The sequence below is a fragment of the Leopardus geoffroyi genome, chromosome C3 (assembly GCF_018350155.1).
Source record: "Leopardus geoffroyi isolate Oge1 chromosome C3, O.geoffroyi_Oge1_pat1.0, whole genome shotgun sequence".
NCBI lineage: Eukaryota > Metazoa > Chordata > Mammalia > Carnivora > Felidae > Leopardus > Leopardus geoffroyi.
The window spans coordinates 123,585,270-123,606,876 of record NC_059338.1 but is presented as its reverse complement, the minus strand read 5'-3'; the positions used below and the strand labels follow the sequence as shown (position 1 = coordinate 123,606,876).

Sequence of the window (21,607 nt, the reverse complement as noted above, 5' to 3'; positions counted from 1 at the left end):
CTGAGCCACCCAGGTGCCCCATTTTTTTTTTTTTTTTTTTTTTTTTTTTTGAGAGAGAGAGAGAGTCAGAGAGAGCATGCACACAAGCAGGGGATGGGCCGAGAGAGAGGGTGACAGGGAATCCGAAGCAGGCTTCATGCTGTCAGCACAAAGCCTGACGTGGGGCTTGAGCCCATGAGCTATAAGATCATGACCTGAGCCAAAAAAGGACACTGAAACAACTGAGCCAACCCAGTGCCCTATTATTACCAATAATTTTTAAAAAATGCAATAAAACTAAGATACACTTTCACTAAAAAATCAAGATACCACAAAATCAGCTTATTAATATGATTTATGTTATTTAATATTTCATTATATAGAGTATAGTTATTTATAGAATAAATGTAATTTTAAGTCACCATGATATTTTCAATACTAAGACATAAAGGTTTACTGACTAAAAGAAAAAGGGGATAAGATATGTTGACTTCTTATTTTCTTTTATGGTATCATATAAAATATATTTTCTTCAAAAGATTTCTTCAAAATCTTTATGATTTGAGAGTTTTTTGGTTTTTATTCTTTCTCTGTGTGTCTGAATTAACACTAACTTCCTTTTTGCATTTGAGATGTACAAATTTTGAGAATTAGGGAACTCCGTGTTCCTACTACTTAGAGTGCACAATCACTGAGTTACCATATTTACTTCAAACTTTTTTCTTTCTTTTCCTTTCTTTTTTTTTTTTGAAAGAGAGAGAACACAAGTGGTAGAGAGGGGCAAAAGGAGAAAGAGGGAAGGAGGGAAGAAGGGATGGAGAGAGAGAGAGAGAGAGGAGAGAGTGAGCATGAGCAGGGGAGGGGCAGAGAGACAGGGAGAGAATCCAAAGCAGGCTCCGCACTGTCAGCACAGAGCCCAATGTGGGACTTGCACTCACGAATTGTGAGATTATGACCTGAGCTGAAATCAAGAGTCAGCTACTTAACGGAGTGAGCCCAGGTTGCCCTGAGAGAGAGAATCTCAAGCAGGCTCCAAGCTCAGCATGGAGCCTGATGTGGGAATCAAGGCCACAACCCTGGGATCATAACCTGAGTCGAAATCAAGAATTGGACACCTAACCAACTGAGGCACCCAGGCACCCCCAAAATATTTTTCTTGTAATAATAATACAGTAGCAATTATCAACATTTCAGCCATTTGTTTAACAAGTACTTATTGAGCACAGACTTTGTGTTAGCACTGTGTTAAGCACTGCACACTGAATGGTGAGTAAAACAGCCACGTAACCTACTATTACATATTTACCTTACAACCAGGTGGGCGAAAATCAAATAATCAGATAAATAGTCACAAACTGAAATGCTATGAAATTCAAGTACCAACCAGCCTTTCTTAGCTGGGATTCCAGGAGAGACTTAGATGCTAAAGGCAATGATTTGACTATTTTCTCAGTTCCCTTAAGACTGGCACATAACTAGTACCAGCCTAGAGAAGTTAATTCATAGATACAATGTGTGTCCTACTTAAGGCATTAGGATTTGACTTTCAGAACCAGTTGAGAGGGACTGGTACAGGTACTATGAAATAGAACTAAACTAGTCTTTGTTGGTGGTGGTGGTGCATGAGGAATTGGGTCAGGAAAACCAGTTATGTGAGGAAGTGAAGTTTTTAACTGAAATGTGAAGGATATATAGGTGTTATCTAGGCCATGGCTGGGTGGGATAGTAGTGTGAAACATTGTCTTTCCAGGGAACACGATATTTGAAGGCCCTAAGGGACCAAGGAGCAATGTGACTTTGGAAAATTAAAAGACCAATATAGCTGAAGAGCACTGTGGCTCCAATGGGCTACAGAAATATGAGTGGATCAAGCAAACCAGAGGGAAAGCTTCTGCAGTAATTCAGGTGAGAGATAACTGCTTAGATCAGGGTGGTGATGGTAGAAATGGAGAAAAGTAGACAGATTTGAGTGGAATTTAAAACATAAAGGAAGGGATAAGGGTAGGAGGATTGTATCAACGATAAGTACCAGGTGCTGGATAAATGATGTTGCTGAACATTGGGAAAAAAGTCTAGAGAGTAAGCTTTTACCCAGTTTGAGATCACTTTGAGATATCTGAAAGATATCCTTGTCAAGAGGGAATTGCATATATGATTGCATATATATAATTTATAAATTAACCCAACTTCCCAATCTTCATATTTTTGCACTACTTTGGAGAAATATAATTATATAGTGTCATATTAACCAAAATTCTAATAATGTGGGCCACTTTGTTTAAATGATTGCTAAAATACTAAATACTAAAATCAAGTTTACAGTTGGGTTGAGTATATGGTACACTGAATTTTTAACTTAGAAAATTTTTTTACATTGAAAAATGTTTAACTTTGCTGACTTTTTACAAGTGTTAATACAAATCAAATGCCAAATAAAATTCTTTAATTTAATGTTTATTTATTTATTTTGAGAGAGAGAGAGAGCGTGTGAGAGTGGGGAAGGGACATAGAAAGAGAGAGAGAATCCCAAGCAGGCTCTGTACTGTCAGCACAGAGCCCAATGCAGAGCTTGATCTCACGAACAATCAGACCATGACCTGAGCCAAAATCAAGAGTTGGATGCTTAACCAACTGAGTCCGTCCCACCAGATAAAATTCTTACCAATAAAAAGCAAGAAAATTCCAAATAGTGCTGTATAGGAGAGGCTAAGTAATTATATTCCTACCCTATTTTTTTGTGCTTCAATTAACTATGGTCTGTGTTTGTTCTTCAGTTTAAACAAGTTGTTGGAATGTACCTATAACCTCTTATTTAAGTTTGTCACATACCAGTTAGCAATGTCCTTGTGAGCCACTAAATTTTGAAGAAACGCTTGCAATCCTAATTGTCTATCTTCTAAAAAGTCGGCATTGTAATTATCTTTGAACCAGCGTTTTGGTGGAAGTGCTAATCGAAAGCCTGGAAACATCTCTTTTAACTGAAAAAGAAAAAAAGAAAACACAGTGTTCAACTCAATCATAGCAATTCTACAAAATCTATCCTGTTAACTACATGAAATAAATTTAAATAAAGAATAAAATCCAGCTAAGTTTTTATTTCAAGTGTTTTACTTATTAATTTCTACCAGTTGTGGGTACATAGGCATTACAACTGCTCCACATCCTTGCTAATACTAGGCCTTGTCCATCCTTTTAATGTTAGCCATTCTGGTGAGTACATAGTAGTACTTTACTGTGGCTTTAATATGCATTCCCCTGCTGACAAATCGTGTTAACTATCTTCTCTGTGCTTATTTGGATCTGCATATCTTTGATGAATTATCTATTTAAATCTTTTAACCCCTCCACTTAAAAAAATTGGATTATTTATCTTTTATTATTAAGTTACAAGAGTTCTTTATATATTCCTGATACAAGTCCTTTGTCAGATACAGGTATGACAAATATTTTCTCCCAGGCTGTGGCTTGACTTTTACACACATTTTTTGATTCTTGCAAGTAAAAGCAGGTGATGGGTAGAGCTATTTCTGGTACCTAGGAACACTGACATAGACACTTATTAATTTTAGGTGCCCAAGTTGGAATATCAAGGAGATATTTACTAATTTAAATTAAAGTCTTACTAATCTTTCTTTAAAAACTTAAGAGTTATCTAAATCTCAACTTGCCTAACAAATAACACAGCAATATAAAGATGCACCTAGAGAGATGAAGAGAAATAAACACTAAATAATAGTTGAACCCTGAAAAGAAAAATAGCAAGTCATAAAGGATTATATAGCTCTAAAGAGAAACTGTTAGAGATTAGTCTTCATGAACAAAAATTATAACAATTTCATAAGAAAGCTAAGAATTCCATTTTGGTATCTGGTAACTTCACGAATTACTTTGATCTTCTTGTTTGCTTAATTATTTTTAAAAAAATCAACAGAGGTAGAAAATTATAGGTTTTATAATTCTGGGTTTATAATGATAGGTTTTATAATTATAAATTATAATATTATAAATTATAAAATTATATATTATATATATTATGTATAATATAATATAACAATATATATTATATTATAATTATAAATATAACTATAATATATTATATATTATATATAATGTTATATATATTATAAATTTAAATTATTTTAAATTATAAAATTATAATTATAGGTTTTATAATTCTTGTATTACAGTAATATAAGAACTCAGGAACAATAAATAAAATTCATATATAATGGCAGGACTACATTACAAATAATACTTCAAATACCACTACCCTCATCTACCTCCTCTAATTTCCCTCTAGCCCTGTGGACACAGCTCAGCTTTTCTTCCTCTATTACATTCTTACTGCCATTTGCTCAATCAATTCCCTACTGGAAATCTAGGTTGGTTCTAATTTTTAAGTATTAAAAACAAATTAAAACACAAAGAAAATAACAATGAACAAAACATGGTGAAAAGTATCCTTTGAACTAAATATTGCCTGCCCATATCCATGATTTCTCATATCCCAGAAATGTGATTAAGCACAACTTTAGGAAGCCATGTACCCTAGGAAGATTCGTATTTCCAACAACGGATAACACCACTTAAATGTCTGTCAACCTGATGGGTACAAAATAGTTCCTTAATTTTCTTTGGAGTACTTTGTGATATTAAATGTTTTCTAACTTTATTGGTCCTTTATATTTCTTCTATGGCTTGCCTTGTTCACACCATTTATAGTATTTTCTACTTTTTGGTTTACTTTGTTTTATTTTTAAGAGTTTTTTTTAATTAAAAAAATGTTTTTTAATGTTTATTTATTTTTGACAGAGAGAGAGAGACACAACATGAGTGGGGGAGGAGTAGAGAGAGAGGGAGACACAGAATCCGAAGCAGGCTCCAGGCTCCGAGTTGTCAGCACAGAGCCTGATACGCGGCTGGAACTCACAGAGTGAGTGATCATGACCTGAGCCGAAGTCGGACGCTTAACCGACTGAGCCACCCAGGGCGCCCCTTAATTTTTTATTTTTAATATTTATTCATTTTTTGAGAGACAGAGTGTGAGTGGGGGAGGGGCAGAGAGAGAGAGGGAGACCCAGAATCCGAAGCAGGCTCCAGGGTCTGAGCGCGAGATCCTGACCTGAGCCTAAGTCAGATGCTTAACCGACCAGAGCCATCCAGGTGCCCCAAGAGTTTTTAATATATTGAGGGTTTTTATTATTCTTCTGTTTCATAAATGCAGTAGGCAGAATTCTAGATGGCCTCACGACCTTTGCTCCTGGTGTTGTGATTTTGTTATGTTACACAAAAGAGATTTGTATGCAGATGTAATTAGGGTTACTCTTTAATTGGTCTTAAAATGGGATTATCTGGGTAAACCTAATCTTATCATACGAGTCCTCTAAAAGTACAGCTTTATTCCTTGCTGACTGCAGAAGAGAAAGTCAGAGATTCAAAGCACAAAAAGGACCTGACCTGGCTATTGCTGACTTTAAAGGTGGAGAGGCCAGGTACAAGGGCTGGACAGCACTCTTTATGAGCTCAGAACACCTCTGCTTGACAACCGCAAGGAAATAGGGAGCTTGGTCTTACAAGTGTAAGAAACTGAACTCGGCTAGCAACCTGAATGAGCCTGGAAGCTGATACTTTCTTACAGCCTCCATATAAGAGCCCAGTCTAGGCAACAGCTTGATTTTGACATTGTCTGACCCCAAGTGGCAAACCCAGCTGAGCCCACCTAAATCACTACACTTGATCTTAGCTAAAAGGCTGAGAAGCGATCCTACATCACTAGATAATAAAAAGGTATGTTTTAGGTCATAAAGTCTGTGGTATTGGTAAACAGCAATAGAAAACTAATACAACATGGTAGAAATACTTTTTTTGTTCATTCTCTTATTGTCACATGGTTTAGGAGATCTTATATACACATACCTTTTTCAAATTCACAAGGTTATATAATCGTTTATATTTCTGTTAGCAATTTTAAGGTTTTCACATTTTTATACTAAAAATAATTTTTTTTTCCAAAATAAGGAAGTTGTGTGTAGAGATGGGTCTTTAGGCTATTAAAATTAAGTGAAATAGTTAATTTTCTTAGGAACTAGCAAAGATTTGACTTCACTCAAGTAACTCATGAGGAGGAAAAACCACAAATTTAACTGTCAGTAACAGTTAATAATGCAAAACTGAAAAGTCCATTTTAGATTTATCTAAGGACTTACTTTATCATTAAGCCTAGAGAAGTCAGTGTATCTTCTGAAAACCACCCAGCTTTCTTCTGGGGTTTTCTTTACTAGTATTTTATATACCTGTGCAGAGAAAGAGAGAGAGAGACTGAAAAAAAAATGTATATAAGATATTTAAAACTTCAAATCAAATATTTTTAAAACTTTTATTTGAAAACCCGGATAACAATTAGTATGTAAAAAATATAGGAAGTCACTTGGACCATCAAATATACAAATTATTACAATGCAGGCATCAAAAGCAAGATTCAGGTCTTAAGAAACATGAGTGTGACAAATTTGAGACAAATGCCTTTCTGGCACACGCTAAATAAACTCATCAGTTCCAAAATATGTTTTATGATAAAATATTCTAAAATTGATGAAAGACTTAATCATGCTTGAAAAATAGCCACTCTTGCCCTATACAATCAATTTAACTTCTAAATTCAATAACTATTAAGCAAAGTTTTCAAATACATTTGATATTGTTTCAATCTTCAAGGCTGAAATGCAGGTAAAAAAAATATCCATATTATATAAAAGTTTACATTTCTATAATTATGCACGATTATCTAGGCTTCAAAAAAAACTTGGTTGAGGCAAGTCAATATTTTTAAAAAGCATATTATAAGCAAACTCAATTCTGTTTTTTGTAAATACAATTTTAGAACTTATTATGAGGAAGTACTATGTATAAGAGAATCTCAGAGAACGTCTCCTGAAAGTTTTGGTACAGTATTTTGGGCTAAATACATGACACATGTGAAGTACTAAATACCCATCTGCTGAACCAGTGAAACCCTCAATAATGAGTACCTTTTTTTCCTGAAGTCAGCTGTGGAATAACATTCAGCTGGAGCTCTAGAGCTGCACTTTAGCCACAGGTGGCTACTGAACACGTGAAATGTTGACAAGTCCCAAATGACAGGTGATATGAGTGTAAAATAAACACCAAATTTCAAAGACTTAGAATGAAAAAAAAAGGTTCATAAATGGTTTTAGGTTAAATAAACTATATTATTAAATATAATTTCATCTGCTTTTTACTTCTGTGGCTCACAGAGTCCTACTGGTTGCTGTAGAGAAGACTCGTTATTTAGGGGCTAGATCATACTTATCATTTGAATTTTCTCCCTTACCAGACTTCTCTTTCAGCTTTTAAGGGGGGAATGAGGAATCAGCAAGGATTCGGGTTGAACTGTCCCACATCTCAAGGTAACATATAAGGATGACGAAGATTATTCGGATACCCTTTAAGGTCTGCAGAAAGTCCTGATCTAAGATAGTTGCAAAGGAGATACTAAAGAAACATTTTTTTAGGAGTTACTAATCAAAACAAAAGGGATAACTTAGCTTCCAAACTTGTGAGTATGAATAACTGATGCAAAATAAAAGTCAACCTCATATGGTAATAAGTCTTATCTACACATAATCCATATTGTCTTTATTTTCCTGTTTTAAAAAATGAACACTCCTTTCCAAGTTGTTCTCCACAGTGGCCCCTGAGCACTTCTGCTTCTCTAAGAAAGACAAAGTACAGATTTTTGTGCTTTGTCTTCTCTAGAAAGCTCTCCCATGTTTCTATTTGTTTAAGTAGTGCTTTCAATGAAAACTTTATGGACACTACTGATCATTCCCTCCTCTATGTTTTAATAGCATTTATGGTTTCTACTCTTTACTGGAAATGTAGTATATACAACTTTGTACATATTTACTTTGTAAGTAAATTATGCAGAAGCATATACTTAATTACAAAATACACATAGAAAAGCACAGAAATTATAAGTATACAACTTGATGAATTTTCACAAAACACACACACTCAGGTAACTAGTACCAAGTGCAGGAAAGAAAACATTACCAACTGAAGAAGCCCAATCCTTCCCAATCTGACTCATCACTCCTCCTAGTCATTTTTGTTCTTTGTATTTTTAAAATTAAAAAAAAGATTTTCCCATTTATTTTGAGAGAGAGAGAGAGAGCGCGAGCGAGCGAGAGAGCACACACACATGAATCGCGTAGGGTCAGAGAGAGGGGGAGAGAGAGAGAATTCCAAGCAGGCTCCACATTGTCAGTGCACAGCCCAATGCAGGGCTCTAACTCAAGAACTGGGAAATCATGACCTGAGCCTAGATCAGAGTTGGACGCTTAGCTGACTGACCCACCCAGGCACACCCACTTTTCCTCTTAAACAATTTTCAAAGACTTGATGCGCTCTATTTTACCAGATCTTACCAGTCATTCTTAATACTTGTTTAGTTAAGAGATCAATCAAAAGAAATATATCTAGGAAACATTATCTTACAAATCTAAGATTCCTCCCAAGCTTGTATTTCCAGCTCAGACCTCTCCCCCAAATTCAACTTATATTAATATACATGTACATAATACATGCTTGCGTACACACTACGTGTACATACACAGACAGGTACATGACATCTCCATTTTGATGTCTACTAGGTATCCCAAACCTAGCATGTCCAAAACCAAATCCTGATCTTGCCCTCATAATCTGATATCTAATTAAATGGCAACCCTATTCTTCTCATTGTTTACCCAAAAACTTTGGGATCATCTTTGATTTCTTTTTCTCCCACATCTCAAGGTTCTATCTTCAAAATGTATCAATCTGATCACTTGTTAGAAATTCTCCCACCACCCTGTCCATGCCACCATCACGTCGTCTACCGTGGATTACTGCAAGAACCTAATACCCCCCCATTTCCATTATTCCCCCACAAAATCTAGTTTCAACTTAGCAGCCAGATCAATCTTTTTTAAAAATTAAGTCAGATCATGTGACTTTAAAACTTTTGAAATTTAGGGGCGCCTGGGTGGCGCAGTCGGTTAAGCGTCCGACTTCAGCCAGGTCACGATCTCGCGGTCCGTGAGTTCGAGCCCCGCGTCGGGCTCTGGGCTGATGGCTCAGAGCCTGGAGCCTGTTTCCGATTCTGTGTCTCCCTCTCTCTCTGCCCCTCCCCCGTTCATGCTCTGTTTCTCTCTGTCCCAAAAATAAATAAACGTTGAAAAAAAAAACTTTTGAAATTTAAACATTTAAATCCTTTAAAACATTTTCAAAGATTTTCATCTTGTGCAGAGTAAAATCTAATGGCCTTACAATGGCTACATGCTCTACTTGATCTGTGTGTCACACTCCCTTGTCTTTACTTGTTATTTCAGTTCCTACATCTCTCCCCATGGCTTCTTTGCTATCAGCCACCAGGGTCTCTGTAGTTGTCTCACCTGTCAGGAAAGTTCTTTCCCCACATACTCTCATGGTTCGCTGTCTCTTAGTGCTAACATCTTTTCTATGAGGCCACGATTGACAATGTTATTTAAATTGCAACTCCAGTTGTGGGGGAACTTCCTTCACTCTTTTATTTTCCTCTATAGCACTTATCACCATATGACATACCAGCATTTAAAAAAGCTTACTTTATCTATCATTCACTCATTTGGGTTGCTGTACCCCCAAAATGTTGAATTAATGAATTAATGAATAAAAATAACTTTACAACTGTTACTTCTTTCCTTCTAGAAAATGAGTTACCACTTTATTTTAATTTCCAAAAAAAGTCAGGTCCATGCAGATTTCCCAACACATCACCAGTCTCATGAAAATTTAACTCTAAAGATTGTCTCTCTTCATAAATTATCTCAACACTCTGGTGAACATAGATGCAAAAATCCTCAACAAAATATTAACAAACTGCATTCAACAATACATTACAAGGATCATTCACCACAATCAAGTGGAACTTATTCTGGGAATGCAAGAATGGTTCAACATCTACAAAGCAATCAACATGATACACTACATCAACAATACAAAGGATAAAAATCATATGATCACTTCAATAGATGCAGAAAAAGCATCTGACAAAATCCAACATCTGTTCATGAAAAAATTCTCAACAAAATACATTTAGAAAAAAGATATCTCAACATAATAAAGGCCATATATGAAAAGCCCACAGTTAACATCATACTTAGTAGGGAAAAACTGAGAGCTTTTCCTCTAAGATCAGGAACAAGACAAGGATGTCCACTCTTGCCACTTTAATTCAACATAGTACTGAAAGTCCTAGCCACAGCAATCAGATAAGAAAAAGAAATAAGAGGTATCCATTTTTGTAAGGAAGAGTTAAACCATCACTATTTGCAGATGATATACTATACACAAAAAATCTTAGACTCCACCAAAAAACTATCAGAATTAATGAGTTATGTAAAGTTGCAGAATATAAAATATATACACAGAAACTGGTTGCATTTCTACATACTAGTAACAAAGTAGCAGAAAGAGAAATTAAGAACACAATTCCATTTACATTTGTGTCAAAAAGAATAAAATACCTAAGAATAAACTTAACCATAGAGGTGAAAGACCTGTACTCTGAAAACTACAAAACAAGGATAAAAGAAATTGAAGACAACACAAACAATTGGAAAGACATTCCATTCTCATGGACTGGAAGAATGGTGTTAAAATGTCCATCCTACCCAAAGCAATCTACAGATTCAATGCAATCCTTATTGAAATACCAACAGCCATTTTCCATAGAACTAGAATAATCCTAAAATTGGAACCACAAAAAACCCTGCATAGCCAAAGCACTCTTGAGAAACAAGAACAAATCTGTAGGTATCAATATTCCCAGATTTCAAGATATACTACAAAGCTATACTAATCAAAACAGTAAGGTAATGGCACTAAAATAGATACACAGATCAATGGAATAGAATAGACAGCCCAGAAATAAACCCATGCTTACTTATACAGTCAATTAATCTATGACAAAGGAGGCAAGAACATACAATAGGAAAAAGACAGTCTCTTCAATAAATGGTGCTGGGAAAACTGGAAAGTGAACCTGGATCACTTTCTAACACCTTACACAAAAATAGACTCAAAATGGATTGAAGACCTAAATGTGAGACCTGAAACAATAAAAAAAGAGAATACAAGCAACAAATTTTTTGACATCAGCCTTAGCAACATTTTTCTAGATATGTCTCCCAAGGCAAGGGAAACAAAAGCAAAAATAAACTATTGGGACTACATAAAAATAAAAAGCTTTTGCAAAATGAAGGAAACCATCAAAAAAACTAAAAGACAACCTACTGAATGGTAGAAATTATTTGCAAGCAATGTATCTAATAAGGGGCTAATATCCAAAATATATAAAGAACTTACACAACTCCACATCAAGAATACCCACAAGTAATCCAATTAAAAATGGGTATTATGGGGCACCTGGATGGCTCAGTCAGTTAAGCGTCTGACTCTGGCTCAGGTCATGATCTCACTGTTTATGGGTTCAAGCCCCGCATCGGGCTCTGTGCTGACACCTCAGAGCCTGGAGCTTTGGATTCTGTGTCTCCCTCTCTCTTTGTACCTCCCCCACTTGTAATCTGTCTCTGAAAAATAAATAATAAACATTAAAAAGAAATGGGCAGAAGACCTGAATGGATATTTTTTCAAAGAAGACATACAGCTGACAAATAGACACATAAATAGAAGATGTTCAACTTCATTAACTATAAGGGACATGCAAATCAAAACCAGAACGAGATATCACCTTATATCTATCAGAGTGGCTAAAATAAAAATGGTAAGAAATAGTAAGTGTTGCCAAGGATGTGGAGAAAAAGGAACCCTTGTACATTTGTTGGTGGGTATGTAAATTTGTACAGTCACTGTGGAAAACAGTATGGAGGTTCTTCAAAAATTTAAAAATAGAATTACCATAAATACTGGGTATTTACCCAAAGAATATGAAAGCAATAATTCAAAAACATATACCCCTTTGTTTACTGCAGCATTACTATTTATAGTAGCCAAGATATGGAAGCAACCTAAGTGTCCACTAATAGATGAATGGATAAAGAAGATGTGGTGTGTATATAAACACACACACATATATAGACATACAAATAGACACATATACAAAACTGAATATTACACAGCCATAAAAAAGGATGAGATCTTGCCGTATGTGACAACATGGATGAACCCTAGAGGGTATTATGCTAAGCAAAATAAGTCAGACTGAGAAAGACAAATAGCATATGATATCACTATGTGGAATTTAAAAAAACAAAACAAATGAGTAAACAAAAAGCAGAATCAGATCTATAAATATAGAGAGTTGATGGTTGTTGAAGGAAAGAGGGGTAGGTGAAAGTGCAAAATGGGTAAAGGGAGATACAGGTCTCCGGTTATGGATGAATAAGTCATGGGAAAAAGGTACAGCATAAGGAAAATAGTCAATGACACCGCAACAGTGTTGTGTGGTGACAAAGGGTGGCTACACTTATGGTGAACATAGCATAATGTGTAGAAAAGTTGAATCACTATGTTGTACACCTGAAACAAACATAACACTGTGTGTCAACTATACTGATAAAAAACTTAAAAAAAAATTAAACATATCCCTAACAACAAAAATTATCACGACAACTTTTTTCTTGGATGTCCTACTATACTGTCATAAGTTTATAGCATGAAATGTTGAAGTAAACATAAAAACTTTGTATCAAGAAAATCCAAGAAGAACTATTTCAATTATAAGTATATTCAGCAAGGTCTCCAGATACAGAAACACATTGACACACAAGACCATAACATATAAACTAGCAATTAACAAAAAGAAAACAAAACAAGGTATCAAGAACATCAAACAACATATTTCTCAGTATTCAGAAATAAAACTAGGGGCACCTGGCTGGCTCAGTTGGTAGAGTATGTGACTCTTGATCCTGGGGTTGTGAGTTTGAGTCCCACGTTGGGTATAGAGATTACTTAAAAAGAAAAAAAAAAAAAAACTAAAAAATGAAAGACCTCTGCTCTGAAAAGTACAAAACATTAAAAGAAGTTAATGACTTCCGTGTATGGATTAGGCTCATAGATGCAGAGACTCAGTGGTGTACAGATGTCAGTTCTCTCCAGTCTATAGATTCGATACAACTGCAGTGCAAAGAGCCAAGGATAACCAAGACAGTCTTGAAGAACAAAGCTAGACTACTTAAGACAGCAGGTAGCCAGGCCTCTCATACTGCATTAGTAATTAAGGACAATGTGGAATTGGTAAATGAAGGAAAAATGGAACACAGAAACCCATATGTTCATGATTGCCTGATTTATGACATAAGCAACTGTGCAAATGTAGACAGAGTTGTCTTTTCAATAAAAACTGGATTACTTTATCCTATAAGGAGGGGAAAAAAATGTCTTGACCCTTATCTCACACCACAGACAAAAATCAATTCCAGATGCCTTACAGATCTAAATGTGAAAGGTCCAACAATAAAGTTTTTGAAGAAAACATAGGCCAACATCTTTGTAAGCTGGGAATAGGTAGATTTTAAAAGTGTTAGGATGCCTGGGTGGCTCAGCTGGTTAAGCATCTGACTTCAGCTCAGGTTATGATCTCACGGTTCACAAATTCAAGCCCCATGTGGGGCTCAGAGCCTGGAGCCTACTTCAGATTCTGTGTCTCCCTCTCTCTCTGCCCCTCCCATGCCTGTGCTCTCTCTCACTCTCAAAAATAAATTAAAAACACATTAAAAAGAAAAGTTAAAAAAAAGTGTTAACCGTAAAAGAACAAGTATTAAGATATTTATATTTGTATAGTATATATAAAGCATATTAATAAAGCATATTTATTACTACGAACTTTTGTTTATCTAATGCATCATTAAGAAAGTGAAACGGCAAGCCACAGAGCGAGAGATAACACAATGCGTGCTGTAAGAAAAAACTTATGTCCAAAATGCAGAGAAAACTATAAATCAAGTGGAAAGAACTTTCCCAAAGAAAAAGAAATAAAGGTCTGGAACAAATACTTCACAACAGGAATGTTTTGGCCATCCATCCAATGGCCAAAAACATCTTCAATTTAACTAGCCATTTAAAAAATGCAAATTAAGAACATAATGTGATATTACTCTATCCACCAGAATAGGTAAAATGAAAAAGATGAAAAATACCACACACTGGGAAAATGTAGAGTAACTAGAACTCTCATACCCTGCTTACAGGAGTATAAATTAGTACAACCACTCTGGCACATTGTTCATCAATATCTTCTAAAGCCAGGCATATAATCTAGCAGTTTTACTCCTGGGCAGATACCAAACAGAAATGTGTACATGTGTTTACTGAGTGACAAGTACCAAAAGGTTCATTGCAGTAGCATTTGTAAGAGCCCCAAACTGGAAATTCTACAAATCCTTCAACAGCAGAATGGTTTAATAAATTGTAGTATATTAACAAAAAAGGAATACGATCAGTAACAAAAATGAGCTACCTATAATTACATGCAAGTTTAAGGATAAATCTTACAAACACAATAATGAAAAGACCACACGTCAAAGAGTACATACTCTGTAATTCCATTTACATAAGGTACAAAAATAGGCAAAATTAATGCAGGCTATCAGGAAGAGTGGGTATTGACTGACAAAGAGCATGGGGGAGGTGCATTTTGGATGCTTGTTCGGTTTCTCGATCTGTGTGCTAATTTCACAGAAATTTCTGGTTTGTGAAAATTCATTCAAATAAAACAAAGGTTTACTACAGCATGACAGTATTTAGAGTTGTAAAAACCACTTGAATTTTATGTTCAAGAAATTACAAGTATAGGTAACAATTAAACCCAATTTTTCACTTTCTACTGACGTACAGCAGAAGTTAATACTCACGGTAAATTTAGCTCTTTCTTCCATCACCTCATAACCCAATATAGTAGGTGTAGAAGGTCTATCTTCCAAACACACTGTTTCAGGATTTTGTTCCTCACTTTCTTTTGGTCTAGTAGAATACTCAATGGAAGAATCTGCACCTGTAAATTTAGTCCTAATGAGGGGACTGCTACAGACAGATGAAGTACTATCCATTTGATCAGGTACACTTGTCTGTTTAAAATTACCCATATTTGAGTCCTCTAACTGGCCTTTGGAAGAGTTTGAACTTGTTGAGATACTCCCAAAAGAAGAACTTCTTTGGTTTCTGTTGGTTGTAAAAGTGGAAGCAGAGTTCCCTATGGGCATAGGAACTGGGACATAAGGAGTTGCCATCTTCTTTTAGCTTTTGCAACAAACCTATACGCTGCTGAGTCCAAACATTTAGAGAATAACTAATATGAAATCCATTATTTTCTTCTTGGGAATTCACTATCTAAAAATGAGAAGAACATATTGAAAGGTTAGTCTTTAATTTGGAACGTTATCCCAAAAACCCCCAGAATGTTCACATTCATTTCTTTTGATTTTGTGACACTCGGTTACTTTATGTGGAATGAAAACATGCCCCAAACCTCTTTCTTTAATCCCAAAATATCATCTTTAAGGACTCTCATTTGCAAGGTAAAGAGAGTAAAACTACTCCATAGTCTTTTTCTTGACTTTCATACTACAGGTTCTTTTTAATCTCTACTTCATTTCCTTGTGATAGATTCCTGTAATGTTCATTTTAACGTGATTTCACCTACATAGAAGAGTTGGAAACAGGACAAGTGGTAAAGCCCTTTCTGAAACTTTATTGTTTGCTTATGGTCCTGATAGTTCTACATACAAGGAGGGAAGGAGGGAAGAAAAGAAAGGGAGGAGAGTTATTCATATTCCCGTTTGATTTAATTAGCAAAAATCTAAAGAATTACCCTGAGTAATAACAGTAAACCAGAAGCTTAGATGTTACAAAGCAAACATCAACTGCTCTTAAAATTTTAGTTTACTAAATACAGGATGAAATGTACTGGAAAAACTCCTGGTCAATTTAAACTAATCAAATAAAACCCAATGAACATTAAACTTATATCCTAAAATATAAAAAGGTTGAAAGTGAAAATGTTCTTCAGTCTCTAGATCATCAGTAATCCTGCTATGCTATAAACTGAGGGTAGTCAACAAATCTTTACAACTCATACTCAGTAATCTGTTGTCAAAAGGACCAATTTATCTTGTCTCAGAATAATCTCATAATTATACAATGAAGAAAAGGTTTACCACTAAGTTGTTAAATAATAAACTAACAAACTGTAATAACTACAGACCTGTGAAATGGCACATAACAAAGGGTCTGCCTATCTTAACTACATCTATGCAACTCTACTAGTGAGAAAGGTAGGAATGGAGCTGCTTGGGCTTGGAAAAGATGCTGATGTAAGATTTTTAGTCCAGCACGTGGCTCTGGGCAACCTTCCTCATCATCAAAGGTGCGAGAAACTCGAGTTGCTGATTCACTGCTCCTCGGTTCTGCCTGATGCTCCCCCCACACTCCCAAGAAGTAAATAAAAGTCTGAAATCTTATCCTTTTCAAAGCCCGTGGGATAGCCCTGCCCCTTGCTAATTAACTACCTGAGGCCACAGGGCTGGGGGAAGGACGCGCGTATCAACACAATCACTGACATGCAAAGAAGTGAGCGCTACCCAAACTTTAAGAAAACGTATTGGGCTCATTAATAGCGTGTTCACTTTTGCCTTGGCATGGAGATGCTCCGAAGCCTGACATCTTAGTCCTACGCTGGAAAAACCTTAGGCAGGTGAGGTGGCCCGAGCCTGAGCAACGAGGTAGGAGAGAGAAGTGGGTGGCGAGAGGAAAAGTGGAGAACCCAGGGGCAGCTCGACCTCAGGAGTGCCTTGTCAGGGTGAGCAGGCCACGGGATTTCGCCTCATTGGGTGGGAAGACCCACCGCTCTCCGGAGCTCCCAGGGGCCCCAAGACGGTCCCAACTCCGCCGCCCCGCGCGAGGCCAGCGCCTCCAGACGCGCGGCAGAGTCTGCGGTGGCCTGAGGGTGGCCCGAAGGTTCCTGCGGGGCCCGTCCACCCTCCGGTGGAGTCCGCCAGACGCCCGCCAGCCAAGGGGGCGCAGGTGTCACTCGAAAGAGCGCCCGGGAAAGCGCCCGCCGCCTCGTCCCTACCTCAGCCCCCTCCGCGATTCCGTAGAGCTCGCTTCCCCGTGACGGTTAAATCCGACCCTCCTTAACCGCAGCTTTTCGTCTCCACCCACGGGACCAAGAAGCCTCACGTGACCTTCCGTCCCCCAAAGCAGCCGCTCTCTGCCTCAGCCCGGCTTTACCCGGCTGCCGCGGGGCCCAGGATCCCTGCGAGGTGGAGGGAGGGGCCAATCCGGGCCGCCTCTCCAGGAAGTGACGTCACGCAAAGAGCTTTTTTTTTTTTTTTTTTTTTTTTTTTTTTTTTTTTTTTCTCCCTCCTCCTCAGCCCCCTACCCCCGGAGGCACTCATTCGAATTGTGCGTGCGGCTAGGGCTCTTTGGCAGCTGGGTTGGACCTAGTGTTGTGGTAAGAATTCTACTTTCTCTTCCCTAGCTTTATTTTTATAAACTAACTTTGAGAAATGGAGGCAAAGACGCCTAGTTTGCCGCACACGGGATCAGATTTCAGTTCCGTGGAGGAACTACAGTCAGCATTGGTCCAGGCTCCTGCTTTGCATCCTGGGACTTGTAGTCATCACTAGCTTGGGCTGGTTCTAATAGATTATAAATTGTTTTCTGAAATTAGTGGAGCTAAGATCATCCCTTGATTTCTAAGGTTTTGGAACATTCCCAAGACTGGGAGAAATTGATAGTTGTAATTTCAAAATGACCATAGGAAGATAATATAGTTTGTGGTGTAATAAAGGGTTTTGGGTTGATATTTCCCTTCTTGTGTGAGTGTGACATAAAAAGAGAATTGTATGGAAACAGTAGACTAAAACATGAAGTAGTTTTCAGGATAGAGTTGGCAGTCTTGGCCTTGAAGTGCCAGTTATATTCATGGGTTCTGTAAGTGAATAGGGGTATAGAGAGAAAAGAAAAAAATGAACCTTGGAGTAATTCCTTCACCTGTGGATAGGTCTGCAGGTGGTAGCAAAAGTTACGTATGATGAGAAAAACCTGACAGTCCAATAACAAGGAAGCCAAGGCAAATTAAACTTTCAAGAAGCAAAGGTGTACAAATACCACAGTTAAGAGGAGGAAGGATCTAGAAAAGTTTATTGAAACTGTCCAGGAAGAACTTCCTTCACGGATTATTGAAAGGAGCATACAGGATATAGATACAATGTGTTCTTTATCTATTTGGTATTGATAAATGTCTACATTTTACTTACAGAAAACAATCTGAACATCTTTTTTTTTTTTTTTTTAATTTTTTTTTTCAACGTTTATTTATTTTTGGGACAGAGAGAGACAGAGCATGAATGGGGGAGGGGCAGAGAGAGAGAGGGAAACACAGAATCGGAAACAGGCTCCAGGCTCTGAGCCATCAGCTCAGAGCCTGACGCGGGGCTCGAACTCACGGACCGCGAGATCGTGACCTGGCTGAAGTTGGACGCTTAACCGACTGCGCCACCCAGGCGCCCCTGAACATCTTTTTTTAATATAAAATAATTTATTTTTATTATTTTTTTTAATGTTTATTTTTGAGAGAAGAGCAAGCACGTGAGCAGGGGAGGGGCAGAGAGAGAGAGAGAGAGAGAGAGAGAGAGAGAATCTGAAGCATGCTCCATGCTGTTAGGTCAGAGCCCGATGCAGGGCTAGAACTCACAAGCCGTGAGATCATGACCTGCACTGAAATTGGATGCTTAAACGACTGAGGCACCCAGGCACCCCTAAAATGAAATACTTTTTTAAATTGAAGGTATAATTTGCATATTATATTAGCTTCACGTGTGCAACATAATTAATTGACATTTGTATATATTGAGAAAATGATCGCTACAATCATCTCCATACATAGATCCAAGTTTTTTTTTCATGTGATGAGGAGTTTTAAGATTTACTTTCTTGGCAACTTTCTTTTTTTTTTTAATTTTTTTAATGTTTATTTATTCTTGAGAGAGAGAGACAGACACAGCATGAATGGGGGAGGGACAGAGAGAGAGACACACAGAAAGAGACACAGAGTCCAAAGCAGGTTCCAGGCCCTGAGCTGTCAGCACCGAGCCTGATGTGGGGTTGGAACTCATGAACCGTGAGATCATGACCTGAGCCGAAGTCGGATGCTTAACCGACTGAGCCACCCAGGTGCCCCTTAGTAACTTTCAAATATGCAATACAGTATTAGTTGTCATAGTTACCATACTGTACATTATATTATCATGACTTACTTTATAACTAGAAATTTATACCTTACTTTTTGACTTCCTTTACTCATTTTGCTCATCTCCCCTCCCACCTTTGGCAACCTCCAGTCTGTTCTCTGTATCTATGAGCATTTTGTTTGTTTTGTTTTTTAAATTCCATGTGTATTCTGTATGTGAGTGAGATCATATGGTATTTGTCTTTCTCTGACTTATTTCACTTAGCATAATGCCTCCTAGGTCCATCCATGTTGTCACAAATGGCAAGATTTCGTTCTTTTTTTTTATGGCTGCATAGTATCCTGTGCATCTTCTTTATCCATTTATTTGTTGATGGACATTTTAGTTGTTTCCAAATCTTGGCTATTGTAAATAATGCTGCAGTGAACATGGGAGTCCATACTTACTGAGTTAGTACCTTCATTTTCTTTGGATAAATATCCAGAAGTGGATTTGCTGGATTGTATGGTAATTCTATTTTTAATTTTTTTGAGGAAACTCCATATTGTTTTTTTTTCATTTTTTTAAAAAAATGTTTATTTAAAGACACTTTATTTTTTTTTAAGTTTATTTATTTATTGAGAGAGAGAGAGAGAGAGAGAGAGACAGGGAAAGACAGGGGCAGAGAGAAGTAGAGAGAGAATCCCAAGCAGGCTTCACACTGTCAGTGCAGAGTCCAATGCGGGCCTGAACTTACAAACCGTGAGATCATGACCAGAACCAAAATAAAAAGTCGGCTGCTTAACTGACTAAGCCACCCAGGCGCCCCTATTTATTTATTTTTGAGAGAGTATGCACACGTGAGCTAGCACAGGAGTAGGGGAGGGGCAGAGAGAGAAGGGAGAGAAGATCCAAAGTGGGCTCTGTGCTGACAGTAGAGGGCCTGATGTGGGAGTTGAACTCACATACCATGAGATTGTGACCTGAGCTGAAGTTGGATGCTCAACCAACTGAGCCTCCTAGGTGCCCTTATCCTTTTTTTTTTTTTTTTTTTTCTTTCTTAAGAGAGAGCATGAGTGGGAGAGAAAGGCAGACGGAAAGAGAGAGAATCTCAAGCAGGCTCCATGCTCAACACGGAGTTTGACACGGGGCTCAATCCCACAATCCTGGGATCATGACGGAGCTGAAATCAAGAGTCAGATGCTCAGGACACTTGGGTGGCTCAGTTGGTTAAGTGTAGGATTCTTGTTTTTGGCTCAAGTCATGATCTCATGGTTTTATGAGTTTGAGCCCCACATCAGGCTCTGTGCTGTCAGTGTGCAGCTTGCTTGGGATTCTCTCCCTCTTCCTTCCCCTCCCCCAGTCACACTGTCTCTGGCTTTCTCAAATATAAATAAATAAACTTAAAAAAAAAAAAAAAAAAAGAAAAAAGACGCTCAACCAACTGAGCTACCCAGGGGACCCTCCATACTGTTTTCCACAGTGCCTGCACCAATTTACATTCCCACCAACAGGGCATGAGAGTTCCCTTTTCTCCACATCCTCACTGACATTTTCCATTTCTTGTCTTTTTTGTTTTTTTTTCAGTAATGCATGAGTATAGTTTAATTTTTTAAAGTAATTTTTATACCCAGTGTAGGACTTGAACTCAGAGCCTCGAGATTAAGAGTCTCATGCTCTACTGACTGAACCGGCCAGGCGCCCTTATTTCTTGTGTTTTTGATAATAGCCATTCTGGCAAGTGTGAGGTGATATCTCACTGTGGTTTTTCTTTAATTTTTTTTTTAATTTTTATTTTTAGGTCTTAATCTAAATTCCAGTTAGCATGCAGTGTAATATTAATTTCAGATATACAATATAGTGATTCAATACTTCCATACAACACTCAGTGCTCATCACAAGTTCACTCCTTAATCCCCATCACCTATTTAACTCATTCCCCCATCGCCCTGCTTTCATTGTGATTTTGAAGTGCATTTCTATGAGGATTAGTGACAACTGAGTATTTCTGCATATGCCTGTTGGCCATCTGTATGCCTTATTTGGAAAAATGTCTATTCAGATCCTCTGCCCTGTTTTTAATTGGATTTGTTGTTGTTATTGAGTTGTATGAGTTCTTTATATATTTTGGATATTAACCACTTAACAAATCCCACATGATTTGCAAATATTTTCTCCCACTCAGTAAATTGCCTCTTCATTTCATTGATAATTTCCTTTGCTGTGCAGAAGGTTTTTAGTTTGATACAGGCCCACTTGTTTATTTTTGCTTTTGTTGCCTTTGCTTTTGAGGCTGGTTACAAAAAAATCATTGCCAAGACTCATGTCAAGGAGCTTACCACCTATGTTTTTGTTTTTTGGGTTTTTTTTTTTTTTTTAGTAGTGTTATGGTT

The 21,607-nt window shown here is 37.2% G+C and overlaps 1 protein-coding gene and 1 long non-coding RNA gene across 3 annotated transcripts in view; one reads left to right on the top strand and one right to left on the bottom strand.

Moving 5' to 3' along the window:
• SNX16 (sorting nexin 16) overlaps positions 1-17,324 on the bottom strand; it is a 43,744-nt gene extending 26,420 nt beyond the window's left edge. Inside the window, exons 1-5 of one of the 2 annotated variants that reach the window (XM_045454740.1) lie at positions 17,114-17,324; positions 15,125-15,372; positions 14,898-15,037; positions 6,186-6,272; positions 2,809-2,957 (exon numbers count right to left, since the gene is read on the bottom strand). In XM_045454740.1, the coding sequence (XP_045310696.1) occupies positions 2,809-2,957; positions 6,186-6,272; positions 14,898-15,037; positions 15,125-15,272 (524 nt within the window). In that variant the 5' untranslated portion in view covers positions 15,273-15,372; positions 17,114-17,324. Of the gene's footprint in view, positions 1-2,808; positions 2,958-6,185; positions 6,273-14,897; positions 15,373-17,113 lie in introns of both variants that reach the window. The other variant, XM_045454739.1, reaches the window with a different exon arrangement.
• Positions 17,325-17,353: 29 nt separating this feature from the next.
• LOC123585971 overlaps positions 17,354-21,607 on the top strand; it is a 318,427-nt gene continuing 314,173 nt past the window's right edge. The window contains exon 1 of the long non-coding RNA XR_006706510.1: positions 17,354-17,494. This is a non-coding gene — a long non-coding RNA (uncharacterized LOC123585971). The remainder of the gene's footprint in view (positions 17,495-21,607) is intronic.